General features: G+C 39.2%; 1 protein-coding gene across 5 annotated transcripts in view; it reads left to right on the forward strand.

Annotated features, from left to right (window-relative positions):
• Positions 1–19,971, forward strand: part of SCML2 (Scm polycomb group protein like 2) — a 72,276-nt gene that overhangs the window by 32,267 nt on the left and 20,038 nt on the right. For all 5 annotated transcript variants that reach the window (XM_074534655.1, XM_074534656.1, XM_074534657.1 and 2 more), the window contains 3 exons: positions 2,228–2,316; positions 3,757–4,000; positions 15,720–15,970. In XM_074534655.1, coding sequence (XP_074390756.1) covers positions 2,228–2,316; positions 3,757–4,000; positions 15,720–15,970 — 584 coding nt within the window. The remainder of the gene's footprint in view (positions 1–2,227; positions 2,317–3,756; positions 4,001–15,719; positions 15,971–19,971) is intronic.

Raw genomic sequence — 19,971 nt, forward strand, 5'->3', positions numbered from 1 at the left:
AGAAATTTCTCAGTTTAACCTCTCTGAAGTTCTTGATATAACCTTCTAGAAAGAATGAAGTGATACCAGAATAAAAAATGGAAGAGTATGGTGGTTCCTTCAGCTGCAAACATGTACAGTGTTAAAAAACACAGCTTCAGGAACACAGTAGTTTCTAAAATGTGTTTCTAAGCCAGAGTGATGAATGGAACAATGCTGGTTATGTGTGATGGGGGCAGTTGATTGGTTAAGAGGAGAACCTTTCCATGGCCATCAGTAGCAAGGTTGATGCCTTCTCCTCGGATACAGCTTCTTACTCTGATGTGGTCAGGCTGCCTGCAGTGCAGTTCCTAACAAGCAGCTGTTTCCCTGTGTTCAAGCATGAAAGTTTACCTGCCCTCTGAACAATTGCTGATTATTCAGAAAAGAATGTGAGTGCCACTATTTTGGCCCTCCTGCCCTAGATTTTTCCAGAGATAGGCTGAATTCCAGCAATCAAACATTGAGGCATACCTAGATAAATTTTTGAAAAAGCCTTTTTGGCAGTTTTACAGCATCCTGTTCCTGGGTAAAGCTGGGAGCTAATTGGGTGTATAATTACCTCCTGTTAGACATTTCACCAACGCATTTTTTTTCCTTAGTAGTAGGGAACCTTCTGGATACTAATGTTCCACTCCTATCATAATAACTAACTAAAGTAGTCCCTCCTACCTGATTTTTACATGGCTTTAATTATGCATGTTACATAAGGGTTTTGAGAAAGTGATTATTGCAGCAAAGTGTTCCTGTTCCAGCCTCTGTTTTCCATAGCTTTTCCGTAGCTTTTTGTTGTTGAGAGTTTAATTTTCTGAGCAAATTACGTTGCAGATAACATTTTCTCTGGTTTTGCCAGGACAACTTGAAGGCCAAATGAAGTGAATTGAAACTGTTGTTTAGTTGTCACTCCTCTGTCTTGCTTGTATATATTTTCTGAGCTACTGAGTTGGGAATGTTGTGTTTCAGTAACCACACGTGTTCAGGTTTTATGAAGACTCTGGTATGAAACCAGTCCTGACAATCAGCTCAGTGGTCCCTGAATTATGACACCATTTATCATATAGGAGCTCTGCATTAATTTAGGTGTTGAATAGGTAGTTCTGGCTTGAAAACTGTTTATTCTACTGAAGATAGCTTAAAGCTATGAGCTCAAGAACCACTACAGCATATAATCTAATTTTAAATAAGTGAATTATTTAACTGATCAAGAATTGCAGATATGGTCCACCTTTCTAGTCACAGATTTTTAGGACAATTCTTGAAGATCAGTTATGAGGGAACTCATGAGCTCTTGGCAGATTATGGTACTATTTGCTTTGTGGAAAAAATTCCGATTTGCTGTATTGTGTCTGTTTTTCTGCAGAACTGTTCCAGACATCTAACTGCTAAAGAAGCAGAAAAAAATGTCCAGTATGTCTGTTATCTTACTCATTACTGTAAAACATTCATTTGGAAAGCAAAGAAAGCAAAAAGATTTTTTGTTTGCTTTGCTTTATCTTTTAACTGTAAAGTGGATGATTGTGAGGGAGGATTATCTGGAATAAGAAGGTTTTCAGCCAAATCTTTGTTCTGTTTGAGCAAGGTAGTTAATCTAAAAAATTTTGATTGTTGTTTATGATTTTAATTCACTTGTTAATGAAGAAAAATGAAATAGAAAGACCATCTGGTTTATGTTTTTCAATATGATACATGATTTATTACAGGGGTTTTTTTTGTTCACTCTTAGGTATGCTTTGTTTTTATGGCTACTTATGTATTTCTTTTAATGAGAGAGAGAGAGAAAAACCAATTGCACTGTTTTTTGTCTGCAGTTTGGTGAAACAATAACAAGATTCTCAAAAATAAAAAAGTATCTTCTCAATAAATGAGCTAGAACCTGAAGAGGAAGCTTGTGCCAGGGAAGTTCCACTGCATCAGAGACTCTGGGACAACCTAATGGTCTCCTGTACTAGGACTTGCATATCATTGAATCCTAGAAATGAATCTCTAATGCCTGACGTTATGATGAGTGGTTTTGCAGGCAAGTCACGCCGAATGGAAATGAATTGTGCAGCTTTCTGCAGTGACAGTGACCGTATTCATTTCTTCTTAGCTGCTTCTGTTTTGGCCAAGTCTGAAATAGAGGGAACGAGGCATTAGTGAAACAGACTTTTTCTCCTATTGTGCTTTACAAACTGAAAGTAGGGCTGTTTGGTTTTTTGTTTGTCCTCAGGGTTCCAGATGAATGCATCCTCTTGGCCAATGTTTCTCTTAAGAACTCTCAATGGAGCTGAAATGGCACCTGCAGCATTCTTTAAAAAGGTAAGAAGAAAGGCTTTTCTAGTAAACAGCTTCATATCAATTGGTCCATGGTTACATTTTTTAATGAGGATGCTAAGATATTACCCTGTTGTCTGCAGCAAAGACAGGGAAGGCAAGACTATTATTTAAAATTACTTTGAACTGGATTGACATGCTATGGAACTAGACAGAAAGGAATCTGCTTCTAGTCCTTAGAGAGGGCCATTTCTTTTCCTGAGCTGAGACTTCAAAGTATGGTGTGTTATTTAGAAAAATCGTGTTTGCTCATTTTTTGTCTCATGGATTTTAGATAAAATGCATATCACATTTCTTAACAGCACTGTAGTCATGTGAATGTGCACTGGAGTAAAAAAAAATTAATGGGGAATGAGACCCATTGGAATACAGTAGTGCTTGGAAAGGTTTTGTTAAACATTTTCATTGGGCACACACTCATCATTTAAAACGCAGTGAGAAAGTAGTTGAAAATAGCAGAAAAAGCCATTTAGTTCTTTAAACATGACTCTTGAGTAAGTTACTTTGAAATATGGAAAATTATATAAAAATAACAGTAATATTAAAATGGCTTGGCTCAGTTTTTTGTTGAGGAGATAAAACCCTGTTGTCATAGTGAGTGTGTTCTTTTTGGATACTGAGAGTGATACTGAGAAGTACGTCAGCAAATCCAAAAGTTGGGTTTAGGCCTGCAATCACATCATTTGCTGTTAACTTCATATAATTATAATTATTTTTAGATAAGATAATATAAATTTTCTGAGGCATGATGAGCCATGCTTCTCTGTGCTAGCCTGCAGCACATCTGAGATGGGCTTGGATAATAAGGTTCTTGAGGCTGAGGTGGTAATTTGTGTTCTGTCAGATCACACCTCCTGCTGTGGAGGTACACCTACACCAGTCACATTCACTTGATTTTTGTTTTTCTTTTGTCCACTTGGAATTGGTCTAAGGCCAAGTGAGTTAACAGATGCCTATAAATAATGTCCAATGCTAATGAATTTTTCATGGATTAATTGAGAGGTAAAGCTTTTACCAGACAGTTATCAGTCCCCAGAAATATCCGTGCTCTGCAAACCACTTCTTTATTAGCATGTAATAATTTCATTTTAGTGTCTTGGCTGTCTTGCTGCCCAGACATAATGTATTGTTTGCAACCTATTGCTTATGTAAATACTTTTATCAGAGTGTTTCTGTCATGGAGAATTTTGCTAATTATCCCAGCTGTGTTTTGGGGGAATAGAATGAAGATTTTTGTCGTGCAGAAGAGCAAAGGCAAATTTAAAATTCGACTGAGTTTCCTTGAATATGTTTCTATAGCTTCCTGAGAGTGGTGACTGTAAATAGTAAGAATGTTGGGGGAAAAAAAGGGGCTGTTACTTAGTTTTGGGGTTTTTTTCAAGAGGTCATAGAAATACAAATATTCTACCTTGTTTATTTTTGTAGGAGCCACCAAAACCTGTGCCAAACTGCTTTAAAGTTGGAATGAAACTAGAAGCTATAGATAGGAAGAACCCATACATGATTTGCCCAGCAACCATTGGAGATGTTAAAGGAGATGAAGTTTTTGTTACATTTGATGGTTGGAGAGGAGCATTTGACTATTGGTGCAGGTGTGATTCTCGAGATATTTTCCCAGTCGGATGGTGTAGCTTGACAGGAGATGCATTACAACCACCAGGGAACAATGGTAAGATGACTAATAATATTGCTTAATTGTTTTTCTCCTCAATTACAGCAGAATTTTAAAAACCAGCTGGCTGTATGCAGATAAGACTGAAGATTTGATTTGTGAGTAGCAGATGAGGATGAAATGTTGTTTTCTTTATGCAGCTTAAAGCTAATAGAAATTGCTGGGAAACAGTTTTTACCCGTTTGTAGCATCTCTGGGAACATGTTTTATTTCATACTGTTAGGAGGGCTTCTGATGACCTCTAATTTTTATGTGCTTATTAAGAATCTTGAACTAGATTTGCTGTTTGTATTATTGATAGATACATGCTCCTGTTTAGTGATACTAATATATTGGCTGCTGCAGCACTTTTTGTTATGCTAAGTAAAGTAAAGTAGTGTTTACTTCTTTGATGATTGCAGGTCTAAACGATATATTTAATATTTCTTCCTTCATACTCACAAAATTCTGTCTTGCAGCTGCCTATTCTGAATGCTTTGTCATGCTCTTGCCTTTAGGGATGTTTGTTGATCAGGTGATAGTGTCTCTTTAACTAATGGCTGCTTTATAATGAATAACTCTCTACCTTAGAAAGAAAGGAAATAGCATGAAGAGGGATGTCCCTCAGTGTAGTCCCTTTGCTACTATGGGACTGCTTGTCAGGTTTCTGTAGTGTAAGGCTTTTCTGTAAAATTGTTTGAGCTTTTCTATCCTCATCTCATAAAAAAAATGTCAGGAACAGAGGTTTGAAGGAGGGGAATAATATTTTAATTAATTTCTTTATTAATCAGAATGATTTGTTCGCAGTGAGGCTTTTCATAACTGGTGTTAGATGAGTAAGGAACAAATAGATTGGTGTCACAGAACTCTCATGTGGAAGTAGGAAAGGAACAGAAGCAAGAAGGCAAGAATTAGTAATGTTTCCTGGCCTTTTCATCCCTGTTATTTTTCTCAGTCTTTTGCTAGCAGATCAAGAACTGTGTGGAAAATCTAGCTGGAATTAGCTAATGGCATCTCTGCATCCTTGCTCTCACCTGTCTGAAGTTGCTGCCAGGGGTCATAGTACTGGAATCGTGTTTAGTCCATTCTGGCAGATTTCAGAAGAGGAGTAACTCTGTGTAGCTGTACTGCCCAAAATGATGTGCAGTGAGAGAGAAGGGGAAAGGCAGGTGAGGATGATGGACATTGGATCAGAAGTCATCTAATAGGTACCACACTGACCTTAGTCTTAATGTTTCTGTGCTCCCAATCTCTAAAGTGTCTTTCTCAGCTTCTTCAGAAGGTTGACCTTGTTTTGGGAGATCATGAATGAGGTGTGTTATTACACTTAAGCTAGTTATTTCTTTACTGTAGGGGTGACTGTGCACTGGAACAGATTGCCCAGAGAAGTTGTGGAGTCTCCCTCACTGGAGATATTCCAGAGCTGTCTGGACACAGCCCTGTGCCCTGTGCTCTGGGATGACCTTGCTTGAGCAGGGAGGCTGGGCCAGGTGACCCCTGTGGTCCCTTCCAACCTGGCCCATTCTGCGATACACAAGAGGGGCTGTGTAAATAAGTGGCATAGAAGTTTAAAACATATTTTTGTGACAGTTTAGATTACTGAGTCCAATTTCATCTTCTGGAAAGAATATTGCTAAATTGTTTAGTCTACTCCAATTTCACACTGGAAAGCCAGTGATATTTTCAGGTAAGACATCCAGAATTTTTTCTTGCCTGACTAGTCTTGATAGAGCTCAAGGTTGTTTGAGAATGAGTAAACCTGGTTATGTAATCCAGTTCTTCAGGTAATAAGCCAAACAAAATTCAGACTTGAAATACCTATCCAGTTAGGATACTATTGCTTTATAATGAGAAACAAAAACACTCAAGGCATTAATAAAATCTGAAGCAGGGTTCTTACAGACTTGTAGTTAAAATTGACAATTTTGGACATGTAATAGAAACTGAGTGCAGAGAGGCGCAGGCTGGAGTGGTTTTTATTTTTGTTTCCAAAAGTGAGGCCAAAGTTAACTGCAGTTTTATTGAAATTGTGTATTCATTTTTCCAGCATTCTGAGCATAAATAGTTATTTCTATTTTGCTTTGTGTTGTTATTTTTATTTATTTTATGTTTGTATGTGTTATACACACTTGTTGAATTTACATATCTAGATGAAATATTTTTTGCCCTTAGTTTTTTCACTGTTATTTGATTGCTGTGGAGCCACTAAAGAACTGCAATGACAGTCCTTTATTAAGATTTAAATAATAGCTTCAAGGAGAGTACAATCAAGTTGTTTAAATTCAGAAATATGATGATGTTGTCAGGATTCTTCATTACATCATACTAACATTAATTATTCCTGTTAAGGGAGAAAATATTACAGGTACTACATTGTAGGAATTTCCTTGGAGTATTGAAATGTTATTTTGGTCTGGACCTTTTTCCTGCTGGTTACCTCAGTATTTCTGGCTTGAATTTCTGCAATAAAAAGTGAAAATAATTGATTTAAGAGTGGCTTGAATTCCAGAGTGAATATGAAAAGTATCCTTGATTTTTGTAAAGCTGAAGGCACTTAAATGTGTTAAATCACTACTTAGAGGGCTGAAAAAGAATGCCTCAGATTTTAGTAAACATGCAAAGCCAATATCCTGCAGTCTTAGTATGAAAGAGAAAAACAATGCTTTAAATTTCATTCATACCTTGGACAACAATTTCTTGCCATGAGATGTATTTTGGGGTCTCATTTAACCTTTTGAAAGAGAGATTAAATGCAGTAAGGGAGACAGTATGCAAATTAGAGAAGATTGTGTTTCACTGTCTGCTGTCTTTGCCTTTTAGGATGCCCAGAGAGAACGTAGGACCTCTGCCATGGGAGGTGTTTAAAAGCAGGCTTCTAGAATGTGGTTTATTCAGGCCAGATTATGTGTTATTTTTACTCTTTGCAACTGTATCTTCTGTACCTCTCATTGGTATTAGCTCATGAAGTAAGATAAAAGATAATACAGAGATGTTAGGTGAAAAGTTGTTTTGGACCAGCTGTTGATAGCCTTCAGGCCCTAATATTTATGTTGTGTCTTTGGTCCTTATCAGAAGGTGTGACTTCAGTGGACCTGGCTGTATGTCAGGATATGTGCACAGTGGTATGCAATGTACCATTCAATATTTATGCTATCATTGTCGTTTGTGTCATTAGAAATGTCTCCAATAGTACTAATTGGTCATGTATGGTTTGCCTTCAGTGCTGGGTGTTGGCTTGGCCCGCTGCCTCAAGGTTGGTATTTTAAGGATGCAGTAGATTGTTTTCTCTGTGTCTCTTGGACATTTAAATGTCTTTTAGAGAAGATTAAAAAACACAACCAGTGTTGTGAAAAGTACCTGATGAAAGAGATTGACACTGGTCTGTGCTGGACCATCGAAGGACCATCTGCTCTTGAAGGTTTCCTCCAGCACTGGCTGAAAGCAGATGTCTGAAGAAAAGCATAAGCACATAGGAGACAGGTTTGCTCAAGTGTTCCTCGTGTCTGTCCATCTGCAGCCATGGTCCTTCCAAGCCCAGAATAATGCTTTTATGCTGATTGCTTTCTCAGGTACTCAGCATAAAAGGGGAGGAACTTGATCTAACCTGTTCTGTTATATACTGGAGCCATCTGAACTTTTAGCACCTACAACATCCTTTTTAGCACCTAAAGCATAAGATATTCTCTACCTAAGTATATTTTTTGTGGAAAAGGAAAAAATTCCTTTTCCTTGCTGGTAGTTTCATTTGTTGTCCTTGGTTTCTTGTACTGAAACAAGTTCTTGTACTTCCAGTACTTGTACAAGAAGATTTTGGTTGTTCAGGAGTCAGTTTTATTCCTCTGATCACCCTTGTTCTTCTGTAGTGTTTCCTTTTCACTTACAGCATTTTTGAGCCACTGGATCCAGAAGTGCACAATATATGGAAATTTAGTGACATAGTGGTGCTTTCTGTTTTCTGTTCCTTCCATGATTATTCATTAATTGATATTTGGGATTTTTGGACATATACTGATATTGTGTGCTTCCTTGGAGTGAGTATGAATGCAAAATAAATTCAGTCTTGTCGTTTTAGTGTTACCTTCTGCATTTGTTCATTATAAAATTTGGTCATCTCTTGGGTCCATGTAACTTATGCTTTTGATATACTTTAAGAAGGATTTTAAAGTTTTATATCTTCTGCATGGTTTTTTATTCACTTTTTCTAGGCCAAATGTATTGTACTTTTCTATTTAACCACAATAGATTGTAATTTTTACTTTACTCTGTTGAATAATAGAAATCTGTTACTAAACCCAAGAATATTCTTGATATTCATGTATTGCTTTGTAGCTTGTTGAGGCTTATGATTGAAGTAAGCAGCAGGTGACTGGAGATTGTCAGAACAATTTCTATTTGCTGTTTCTGTATAAATTTATTTTACTGTTTAGTTATTACATGTAAATGGCAGTTACTTAGGCAGCCCACCTTTTTATTTATAATAGAAGTGAAACCTTTTTCATGAAAGAGAGAAAACAAAAGAACAACTGGGGACATGCCATGTGGGACACAATAAGTAGTTTCCCCTGCAAAGATTGATTTCAGTATTAAGAATTATCTATCATTTAGATGTGAACAGAAGGAAGGGGATCAGTTACTACATATTCATGATCCCCCCAGCCTTATGAAGCTGGATTTTTGAAGGATAAAGGTGATGCAAAGAACTCAAAAAGTTGGAACTGCTCTCTGTGCTCTAAAAATTTGGGAGGCCAAAGGAAGATGATAAAATAAATTTCAAAAACCAACCAAAACCACGATACAGTGTAGGTTTTACCATTAGTCATATTCTTTCTTTCACTCTCCTGTCTCCCTCTCTTCCACTCTATGTGCCATCATTGCTTTTTTCCTAATTTAGTGCATTTATTGGCAGTGAGAGCAATCTTCTTTCATTATGCTAATCAGCATGTTGATGTTAAAGGTCTCCTTCTAAAACTGTTTGCAGCAAAAGAGCAGTACAAATTCAAGCAGAGATTTAAAAATATCTTATTTGTCTGTTTTATGATTTCTTAGTTTTATTTCATTTTCAGTCATTTTCTCAGTGTTTACTTTGTGCAGATTTTACTGAGCCAGATACTAGAGATGGTCTCTGTTGTTGATGAAATTATGTGAAAATAAGCTCTGGTATGTTTTCAGTTGAGTTGTGCACAAATGTGCAACATCAGTACAAACCTAAGGATTTGCCCTGTTTGCAGATGAAACAAAAGAAGTGTTGAAACTTTATACAGAGCTATAGTAAGATGTGCAAATACTCTGATGTTTAAAAAATCAGATAAGCATGGTAAATAAGTTTCATTAAAGAAAAAAAAAGTGAAGTGGTAAAATTTCATACTGCTGGAGGTTTTATTTTCCTGTCAGTGCAGCCAGCTTCTCTTCATGAGCAGATCACAGTAGTTAAGTCAGGCACACACAGTAAGCAGATTTATGCTGTCTTCAGAATTGTACATGAAAAACTCCTCAGTGCTTCAGGCTAAAACCTGATTTGCCACATTCTCTCAAATGTTAAGCTTTTTTTATTTGGTATTAATGTTTCTTGACATCTTGCAGCAAGGCTTGGATAGTGCTGCCACAGGGCACTAATCACATAAGAAAGAATAAAGGTTTTGCCTTTCCCAGAGATGTGACCTTATTGTAAGTCTGGATTCCCTGTCATCTTACCATGTTTATTTATAAGGTAATTGTAATTTTCTTGTAAATTGGAAGTACTCCAACACATGTATTTTTGACTGCTGCGTGGACTTTTTATATTCTCTTGTTTGAGTCTTATGGACACTGCAGGTATCTCAGTATAGTCTAAACAGAAAGTTGTACTACTGTACAGACCTCCCAGCTGCAGCTTGAGTAATAAAACACCCTATTCCTGTGGGGACTAAGCAGTAAAGGGTTACTAACCCAGGTGTGCCAAGCCACAGCCATGGTTGTGGTGCCCTACTAGTGGATGTGATTGAGTTTTTTCCAGATCTGTGTTAGTAGCTATAAGCAATGTCCAGAGTATCAGTGCTGTCAATCACATGCTGAGACAAAACAAGTTGTTGCATTGTACTATCCCTGCTCTGTGTCTCTTTTTTCTTCCCTGGAAGCTTGTTGCATTGTATTCTGTCATTTTGGGCCCACCTTTCATCCTGTTTATGCTGTTTGGGGAAAAATAATGGCAAAACCAGGGCAGAATCAGTAATGATGGGATCAAAAGTCAGGTTGTTAAATTTGTACCTTATTTGTAGAGCTGGGCTTATTGACAGATTCATCACCAGCACATCTAAGTTCATTCAGGTAACTCAAGTTGATGCTGTTTTGATAGTTTGAGTTACCTTGTTGCTCTCTTCCTTGTCTTCCTTCCTTCCAAATTATCAACAAAGTATAGGAGTTTTTTTGTTGGGGTTTGTCTGGTTTAGGTTTTTTTGCTAGTGTGGTTGCAATGGCAATGCTTGTTGGAGGATGAGACCAGAAGCTGGCTTTTCACACTTCTTGGTTTCTGGGGACTAACTGAAAAGATCTTCCAGGAGTCTTCCTTCTGTTTTGCCTGTAACCCCACAAGTCCCACATACTCTCTGCCCCATCTTAGCTCATAGAATTTGATTTTTTTGGAAGTGATGAGTATGATCTTGGTTAGTAGTGGGTTTTGATGCATCTTGAATATTTTCAGTGGTGGCTTCTAGGGGCTGGCTTGCCTGCCTCTTGAAAGTGTGGCAGACTGGGCATGGGGGTGAAGGACTGAGGGACTGCAGGTGCTGCAGTGCTGCCTGGGGAGGTCACTGGGAGAGGAATGCTTTTTTTTCTTTCATCTGTTTCTGTCTTACATTGCTTGGGAGTCTCCATTTTGCCTTTCAGTCCTGTGTAAGGTAGGCTAAAAATTTTCACAAAGAGACTTCTTATTTCTTTTGTAATATTGGTAACAGAAACTAAAATCTAGAAAGAAGAAAGTTTCAAGCTGTAGTGTCCATGTCTTTCCAAGGTGGATGTTGTAGGTTTCCAAGTGTGATGTTGCTTTTTAGATAGCAGAATATTGACTTATACCTGATTTTGTATCATAGCTACATATCAATTAGTATCTCACAACTACCTCATGACCAGTCATCCAAACACAGATAGGAAGAGGTGGAATGTATTACAGATAGTTATGCTTTTGTATGGCTCTGTTGTTCAATTGAGACATAAGGACATAAATTTTTATAATCCTTGGCAGTAAGCTGTTTTGAAAAAATTGCTAATCTTTTCCACTTCCTTTGCCAGTTGTCAAAACTATCATGATAATAACTGACTGTATTAAAGAAGGTTAGTTTTATAGTTAAAACTCCAGGCTAGAACTCAGCAGATATGTTTCCATTACTTCTCCTGTGGAATGCTCACATGGATTTAGGGTAAGTTGCTAAACCTCTTTACCTCTTTTTTTTTTGTCTGTACATGACAGAAGGACCAAGCTTTTATATTCTCAGAAAAACATTGGGTTTATATATTAGCAGGGCATAGGAACAATACTACAGTACAAATAGAATAATTTATCTCATGAAAGAAAATCTGATTTAAAAAGTGAGCTACTTTTTTTACTGGCCTAATTGGCACCTTCACCTCAGGTGGCAATTCTGTGTTCACAGAATGCACAGCAGTGGGCCCCTACCTTCCTTTGTGTAATTTCCCATCAGTTGTTTGAAGTCTTGTCTTGTAGTTTCTGTTCTGTGGCACTAACCGAATGGGAGATTTATAATGTTTAAATATTACAAATCTGAACCTTTTTTTTCCCCTGCTTTCCATAAAAACATGGAGTGAAACTGTCAGTGCTGATTATTTGAGGGAATTTTACTAATTAGAATTGCATGAGAATTCAGGCTTTTGAGCTGTCATCTGTTCCATCCCCTTCCCAAGTACTGGAGGTTTCAGTAGGTTCAGATTTCACAGTTGTCTTAAATATGTTACTTATTCTGGCAAGAGATCTTGATGATAACATTCTGGGGTCAATCTTGCAGTTCTACCTGTGTGTGGGAAATTTTTCTGTTTCTGCAAGCAGAATTTGGCCCTTATGTGAGGTGTAACCTTTTGGGTCCTTATCATGCAAATGGGCTCAGTTGATTGCAGTGGATCTGCTTGTTTCAGCGAGGGACTGAGTTGTGGCCGTGCATCTCCAGGTTGTGAGTTCCAAAATACAGGATTTGAGGTTTCTGTTATATTAAATGGAAAGTTCCCAGGTGTTGTGATTCTCACAGAACCGTTTGAGGGAGGAAAGAAAGAATGTTTTGAAAGAGAAGTATTTGGAAGCATGAAAGCTGTGAGTTGCATGAAGGGCTAGGTACCCATAGCCCACACAAATGTGGCAGTATCACTGGAGCTCTGTGAACTCTGGAAGTGCTGCTTAGTTGCTGACATTTCTATGGTAAAGTGTATCTGTGTAGTGTGACCTCTGTTCTTCAGTTATTCAGGGTGTCTGTAGAGGTTTTGGCTCTAAACAAGATATTTGGGAAGGAAAGACATGCAATGCATCCCATTCCTGAAACTGGAATGGCGGATATTTCTGTAGATGAGCAACATGACACAAATGCTTGATTTTGCTTGTGCAAATGAGAGAGCCTTTGTGATGCAAAGCAGCATCCTCAAAAGGCAAATGTGCTTTTTTGGTTGTAAATATCCCGGCTAAATACTGCAGTAATTGCAAGCAGAGCTTGGCATTTTTCCTCTCTATTCTCTTCATCGTTATATTTTAACAAGTTCTCATGAGACTATTAAAGTGTCTTAGTTTTTGGAACATGTGGCCTAGTGGGGATAACTCTGTCTACAGATGCAGTGGGTTGGCTGCTTGATTTTGCATGTCTTTTCATTTCCCCCAGATCCTGTGACCCAGTGTAACCTTTGGTCTGCCTCTGAAGGCCAGGGTGAGGGAAGTATGAGCAGGTGACTGATGATCACTGTCAGTACAGCCTGCAGACAATATGGGAATTACTTTAGCAGTCTCCCACTCCCTTGTGCTCCCCCCGTCCTCTCTTAAATCAACAAATGCAAATAGCAGCTTCCTCATTTGCTGCTATCTCTGGGATGCTGCCCAGGCAGCATGGGCTTTGTTGCAGTCCTGCCTATTAAAAAAAAAAAAAACAGCTTCAGCCCTAGGCAGAAGGAAAAATACCAAGTGGGACCTGATTCCCCCCATCCCCTTAATGGTTAATGCTGCTCATATTTGGTGCTTTGGCATATGCAGGTAGGAAGATGCTGAGATAAGGTAGTGCTTGATGTGTGTGGTTCAAGAGGGCAGCAGGAAGTGGCTGGAGCTGTTTGCATTGTTACTCTTTGTCTGGTAAATGTCCTTCTGGAAGGGAGTAGGGATTGCCCAGTGTCCAAAACTCATACCTGTGCTCCTAGAACCTGTTGACTTGAAAGTAGTGTGTATTTAACAACAGCTGTGTCTTTGCTGTGGGAGACTAGAAATGCATTTGCTGGATTTCACCATAGGCAGAAGCACAAAGAATTTGTTAAACAACATTTCTTTCCGAGGTCATGATTGTTTTGTTCTATGCATAGTTGTGTGGCCCAAATAAATAAAATAGCTGCATTCATATTGCTCTAAGTATAATATGTAGTATTGCATTGTACAGCATACAGTTGATATTGTTTTGCTTTCCAGACACACAGCTTAACGTGAGTTGCCATTCAGCAGTTCAGGAACATAAAAGTAATGCTGTGCCAGCATTTGGTTAAAATTCTGTTCATCTTACTTTGTCATTGCATATGAAAAGATGTTTTGGCATACATAAATAAAAGGAAAGTGGTCACTTTGTACATCCAGAAGGTGGTCCTTCTCAGATACCTCAGGATATCAGGTCTGCATTTGATGTATTAGCATTGCAACCAGCCATAATGAAGAGATTTCTTCTGAACCTGCCATTGGGGAATATTAGATTAGTAACTGAATCAAGCAAATAGCAATGTATGTAAATGCTCCTACTGCTTTAGAAATCTGTGTCAGTAGTACTTGTATTTTATAAGAAATCTGTGTGCAGTGTGTATTTAATCTTAGTGAATTTGAAAATAGTGACATTTTCTATTGCAAATACTTAATAACAGTTAACTCCTGAATAAAGATACAGGGTTAAAGGAACAGTTGTAAAGCAAGGTGCTGGAAATGTTAAGTTGAATATGATTCATAGAGCTTGACATTAAAATTGTTACTCAATCTTTAAATATTTTATTTTCTCAATCTCTTATTTCAAAAGTATCTTTATGTTTTATTTTTTGTTTTACTTGCTTACCAGAAAGCTTCAACATACAAATATTTTCAGGGAAGAAGGTTCCAATTTCACAAAAATCCAGAATTAACAGCCCCCTATGCTCCATTTCCAGTATGAATTAGTGCTTTGAGTCAGGTACTGATAGCCTACACAGTCAAAGTCTGCTTTAACTCTAACTTGCAATACTTCTCTAACTTATGTCACATTAAGTTTATGGTTTTTAAGGCTGGGTGAATCACATGAATTTCATGATCAGCAAGATGCAAAAGGCTGTGATAGGGGCAGTCTGACACTAGAAAGCTGTCTGATTTTAGTGTAAAGGTTTCAAATTACTTCAAATATGTTGTGTGTTTCTTTCCCATACCTCTCAACAAAGGTGGTTTGATGTCAAAAAATTCCCCTGTTTCATCTTCTACTTACCTGTCCTGCAATTTCTACATCTGCCTTGCCTGCCATTAGTTGGGCCAACAGAATGGAGTATTTGTCAGCCACAGGGGCTTAATATTTGCTTTTTGTTGGCCACAGGTGCTGCTGTAGCAGGTTCATTGAGGGTATATCCTCATGTTCTGTTTGGCATCCTTTTGGTGCTCTAATCTGTCCTTTGGGAAGGGAATTGTTAAAATAAAACCATCATTATTTGAGAGGAGAGTGAGTTGGGTGGAAAAGACCTGTTCACTAGGAAGTTTTAATGTAATGAAATCTGGTTACATCTTAGAGTGTCACACAAGATTATAATGCTATCACAGCATCTGCATATTGGAACATACCCAAGTGGATATCTGTTGGGATCCCATATTGAATTGGAGAGATTAACCCATCTCATGGGAGAAAACCACTTCAGTGTTAAGAATGAAGAAAAATGATACTTTATGTTTGAGTTTTGGAATTCTGTCTTCAAAATGGCACCAGGCAGAAAAATCTGTGTATGTTTATGTGAGCTTAACTTCCTAAACCAGCATCTCAGACAAATACTCATTAAAGACATTTTGCCTGTCATCAGTTTCTTCTTGTCACTGGGATGATTTTCTTTGCTGCTCAAAGTTGTTTTGTAGCTCCCTAGAATTAGTTTGCATGTCTTGTAGTTGTGGAAGCTGCTCTTAGTGGAAAAGGGATGTATTGTAAGCTGTATAATTTGTGAAGTATTTTTGAAGGCCTTCTTGATGAATGGCACTTTATAAATACTGTAATTAAATTATGGGAAGCATTTATAAGGTGAGTGGATTAATTCTTGGGGTTTTTTCCCAATTTTTATCTGAATGTTTTTCTCTTAGGAAAGTCCCTGTAAAAGAATGGGTACAAAGAGTTCTGTCTTTGGCGTCAATGAAGTTCTGTAGTTTCATGCCAACTACTTAAGTTCAAAGTAAAAAGTATATTCATTTTACAATGTAAATTGTGTAGTACACTTTTATTTTTTTAAGCCTTTGTTAGAAAAGTTGCTTTCCATTGTTCATTTTGAGGTTTTCCCCCCCTTCCCTTTTGTTTTTGTTTTTCCTCAGTTTCCATTACAAAGAGCAGTGCAAAAATCCAATCTTCCCCTTCCAAAGTGACCCGGCGTTCAATGCAGTCTCCACAGAAATCTGCTCCAGTTCCAGCGCAGCGGGGCAGGAAACCAGGTCGGGGCAAACCCCCTGGACAGTCTGCAGTTCCCAAGAAGGGCAGGTCTCCTAAAAATATCCCCCTGACAAAAAGCACCTCTCATACTGAAAATCTTAAAACAAGGAAAAAAAGTTTAAAACCTGGAAAAAAGGTTAGTCCTTATCTACTACTTTATTTTATATTGCAGAATTTTGCAGTGAGATTTTTTTATTATTATCACTTAATTTTCTATCTTCTCTTCAGCCTTCAGGGCTTTACTATTTTCAGCAACTGATTGCAAGAAAAAGTTTAGAATAGCTCTTCTGGAATATTTTAGTATAAAATCCTGTGGATTATTTTATTCCCAAACAAGATTACTGTTGTATTTATGGGTGAGTAATCGGTGTTGAAAAATGCTATTCTGAAGTAGAGAAACAGGGAAGCATTTAAGCTTTTTAGTTTGGGTTAGTTTGTTACTGAACCATATATATAGCTTGCATTTTTTGGGGTTTTTTTTTTCAGGTTTAGAAATACAGAATTAAAAACAGTGGGGACTTTATTGTGTAATTTAAGCTTTTTAAGCATACAGCTGGATTTGCCAAATGTACCTTGTGGATACTCCCTAATCCTGGAGCTTCTACTAGCATGAAGCAGGAAGCTTCTTTTTCTCCAGATGTGGGCCTAATTCTGCCCTGGTCTGAAAGGCATGATGCCTTTCTCCCTGCCCAGCTGAGTCAGACCTGCAGGGTTGGCAGCTGCCTCCAGCTTCAGCTCTGCTGGAGCTCTGCTCAGGCACACACTGGAGCTCTGCTCAGGCACACACTGCAGCTCTGCTCAGGCACACACTGCAGTTCTGCTCAGGCACACACTGCAGCTCTGCTCAGGCACACACTGGAGCTCTCTGCTCAGGCACACACTGCAGCTCTGCTCAGGCACACAGCTCTGCTCAGGCACACACTGGTGCTCTCTGCTCAGGCACACACTGCAGCTCTGCTCAGGCACACAGCTCTGCTCAGGCACACACTGGTGCTCTCTGCTCAGGCACACACTGCAGCTCTCTGCTCAGGCACACACTGGAGCTCTCTGCTCAGGCACACAGCTCTGCTCTGGCACACACTGCAGCTCTGCTCAGGCACACACACTGCAGCTCTCTGCTCAGGCACACACTGCAGCTCTCTGCTCAGGTGCACACTGGAACTGCTGTCCCCTCACCCCACTGCCACTGCCAGCAACACTGGCAGATTAACAATCTCCGAGTGAGCCAGTTCAGGGAGCTCAGCTGGTAGACAGCTAGCACAGCATCCATCCCTCCTACTTCCTTCTTTGTCTGCTCCAGCCCAAAAAAAGCACAAATGCTACAGCTGTTGCAAGGAAGAATAGGATCACAGCAGGGCAGACTTAGGGCAATTTGAATTGCCATGGAAGTGCAGTCTATTTTCTGAGGCTTGCTCAGGCACAGCAGGCTGTCCAAGAAGAGTAGCAATCCTGCAATGTCTTTCCTCAGGCAGTTTGAGTCTCTCCTTGTGCTCCTTCCTGCTTTGCATTAGCACTAGTGAGGAGGTGGGGGGCAGTGCTTTTTCCTGGTGGTTTTTTTTGGGGTTTTTTTGTGTTCATTCCCCTTTCCTCCAAACAAGAATCTTAAGAGTAGAAGTCTTGGGGCTTTTCTCCTCCAGTTTATAACACTGTGGGCTGTGGGATCTGTTCCTAATGATGCTTGGGAAGAGGTGGAATAATGGCAAGGGGGGGATTCTCCTTTCCAGTGACTGTGCTGATCTGTGTGAAGTGCTAGTGAAGTAACATTACTAGAGCATAGCTGGAAGCTCTAGTATGAAACTGGAAGCAGCACTTCATTGAAATGATGATCACAAGATAAAAAAATATTTTGGGGACCATAAATTGAAAGCTGAGCACTCTTCTCTGCTGCCTGCCCCTTGCAGTCAGACATCCAAACTGATGGAATTGGTCTCCAGTTTTGTTTCTTATTTGGTGTATAAAAATGCACAGTGACAGGGATTAAAGAGGAGAAAGGAGCTCCTATCCAGGCTTAGCTGGTGGGTGGGGTGCTCTTTGTAAGTCTGGACAGGGCTTTAAAGGACACCATTGAACACAGGACTGTCATACCTTAAGGTCTTACTGAGGTGTTGCAGGATGTGCACTTGCATGTAAGGATTTTGTCCTTTAGCTCTCATTAAAAAGAAATGGAGAGGCTTTGTCTATGTTTTGAAGCAGTAGATGGAGGCACCTTGCCTTTAGAAGAGGCCCTGCCCTGAAAGTGTCTGCTTGGAGCATTTGACACCTGGTTTGTGTGGAGTGCTTGCAGGTACTGTTTGGGGAATGGGTGTTAGTGCTGACATACCCTGTGCTGAGGCAGCAAGTCTGAGGTACCTCTATGCACTCCTGATTTCATTTGTGGGACCAGGCAACAGAGAGGTTTTGCAAAATCTAGGTTTGATACATCTAACTTGAGATTTTTACTTTGTTAACTTTAGCATTAAAAACTTGAAAAATTAGCTCCTTTTGAGAACTCACAGAAGGCTGTTATTGCTTTGGTAAGTGGTTAAATTGCCAAGATGTTAGACATATGTGCAAACTTTTCTTTGGACTGTTACACCTGTTAGCATAAGGGTAAAGAGAGGAAATGGGGCTTTGTGGGAGTTCTGCAGACAGGGTGTGTCTGACATGAAGTGCAGCCATACAGCCTGTACACCTCACAGAATGTATGCAAATATGCAAGTGGTGTGTGCCTAGAGGCTTGAAAGTGGTTTTTTTTCTTCCATCCACCCATCCCCCCCCACACTGATGCAAAAAAAAAAATCCCTCTCCAGATGTTGCACTAAATGGTTGTGCTTCAAGTGTGAGCTGGCTGTTTGGTGTTTTTAGGGACATGGGTATATGCCTGTCTCTCTGCAGAGTTGTTTGAATTTCTTTGCCCTTTTAGGTTTGTTATGTTGCAGTATTTATCATTTTGCAGATACTAACTTTTATTATACAGCTAGAAATGTTGAGCTGTTGCATCATTTTCCTCCTTTATTTAAGTTTTTTCTAAGCTCTGTAAGTATGAGATGCATGTTGGATTTTGTTTTTCATTTGTTTCTCACAGCTTGTACTGTATGTTTTTACTCTTCCATAATAAAGAAGGAACCTCTGTACATCTCTTTTTTTATTATATTTTAAAAGTGCACTTTGCATAACAATGCAAAGAATTCCTTTCAGAATTTCTTGAGAAAACCTCTTGGTCTGAGTGTGGCTACCAGCCCTAAATTCAACTCCACACAAAAGAGGTTTTGAGCAAGAGGGTGTTGTCCTGGTGGTATGAGCTGTGAGCCCTGCTCTCTACCGGCAGACAGAGCTGGTGCCCTCCCAGCTGCCAGGGGCCAGCCACACAAAGCCAGTGTGCCCAGCCCTGCTGGGATTGTGGCCTGTCTCATGAAACAACACTGCCCATCATGGGGGGCTGCAAAATGAGAGCCTCAGCTGAGCAAGCATAATGTGCTATATTCCCTTCAGAGGGAGAAGGTAGGAAACAGCCAGCTAGTCTCACCATGTGTGCATTGGTGTGGAGAGTGGATGGTTCCTCTTAGTTTAGTGTTTGTATTTTGTTTTCATTCCTGTATTTTCCCCCATTTCCCTCATCTTTTCCCTCAATTTGACCAATATCAATACAAAAAATGGGTATTTTTTTAGCATGGTAAAAGAAAACTGCCCCACTGCAAGAACCCCTGCTAGAGGGGGCCTTGAGGAATATTGCACTTCAGATCAAAACCTCAGTCTTCCCAAGTGCATTTTCTTTCTCAGTATTAAGGATGGAGACCTTTCTGTCACCCAGTGTTAAGATAAATGCTCAGTTCCTGACAAGTACATCACTGCTTGGTTCTGTGCTACCTCATTCACCAGGCAGTGCCAAGCCTTGGCAGTCTATTCCTTATGTTCATGGTGATTCCACCCAGTGCCACATTGTCAAGTACTTTCCCCAGCCAAACCTGTCTTCTCTGGAATGTAAGTGGCACAGAATTTTTTTAAAGTGCCCTGGATTTCAGAAGAAAGTTTGTTTCTAAATGTTGTGAAGAAGTTAAACACTGCTTCTTTTAGGAAGGTGTATATTCTGATTGCTTTCTACATGGCTTTCAATACATTACTTGAAAAATAGGGTGCTTCTACCAGTGTAGAGAATGA

The sequence above is a fragment of the Zonotrichia albicollis genome, chromosome 2, assembly GCF_047830755.1.
Source record: "Zonotrichia albicollis isolate bZonAlb1 chromosome 2, bZonAlb1.hap1, whole genome shotgun sequence".
NCBI lineage: Eukaryota > Metazoa > Chordata > Aves > Passeriformes > Passerellidae > Zonotrichia > Zonotrichia albicollis.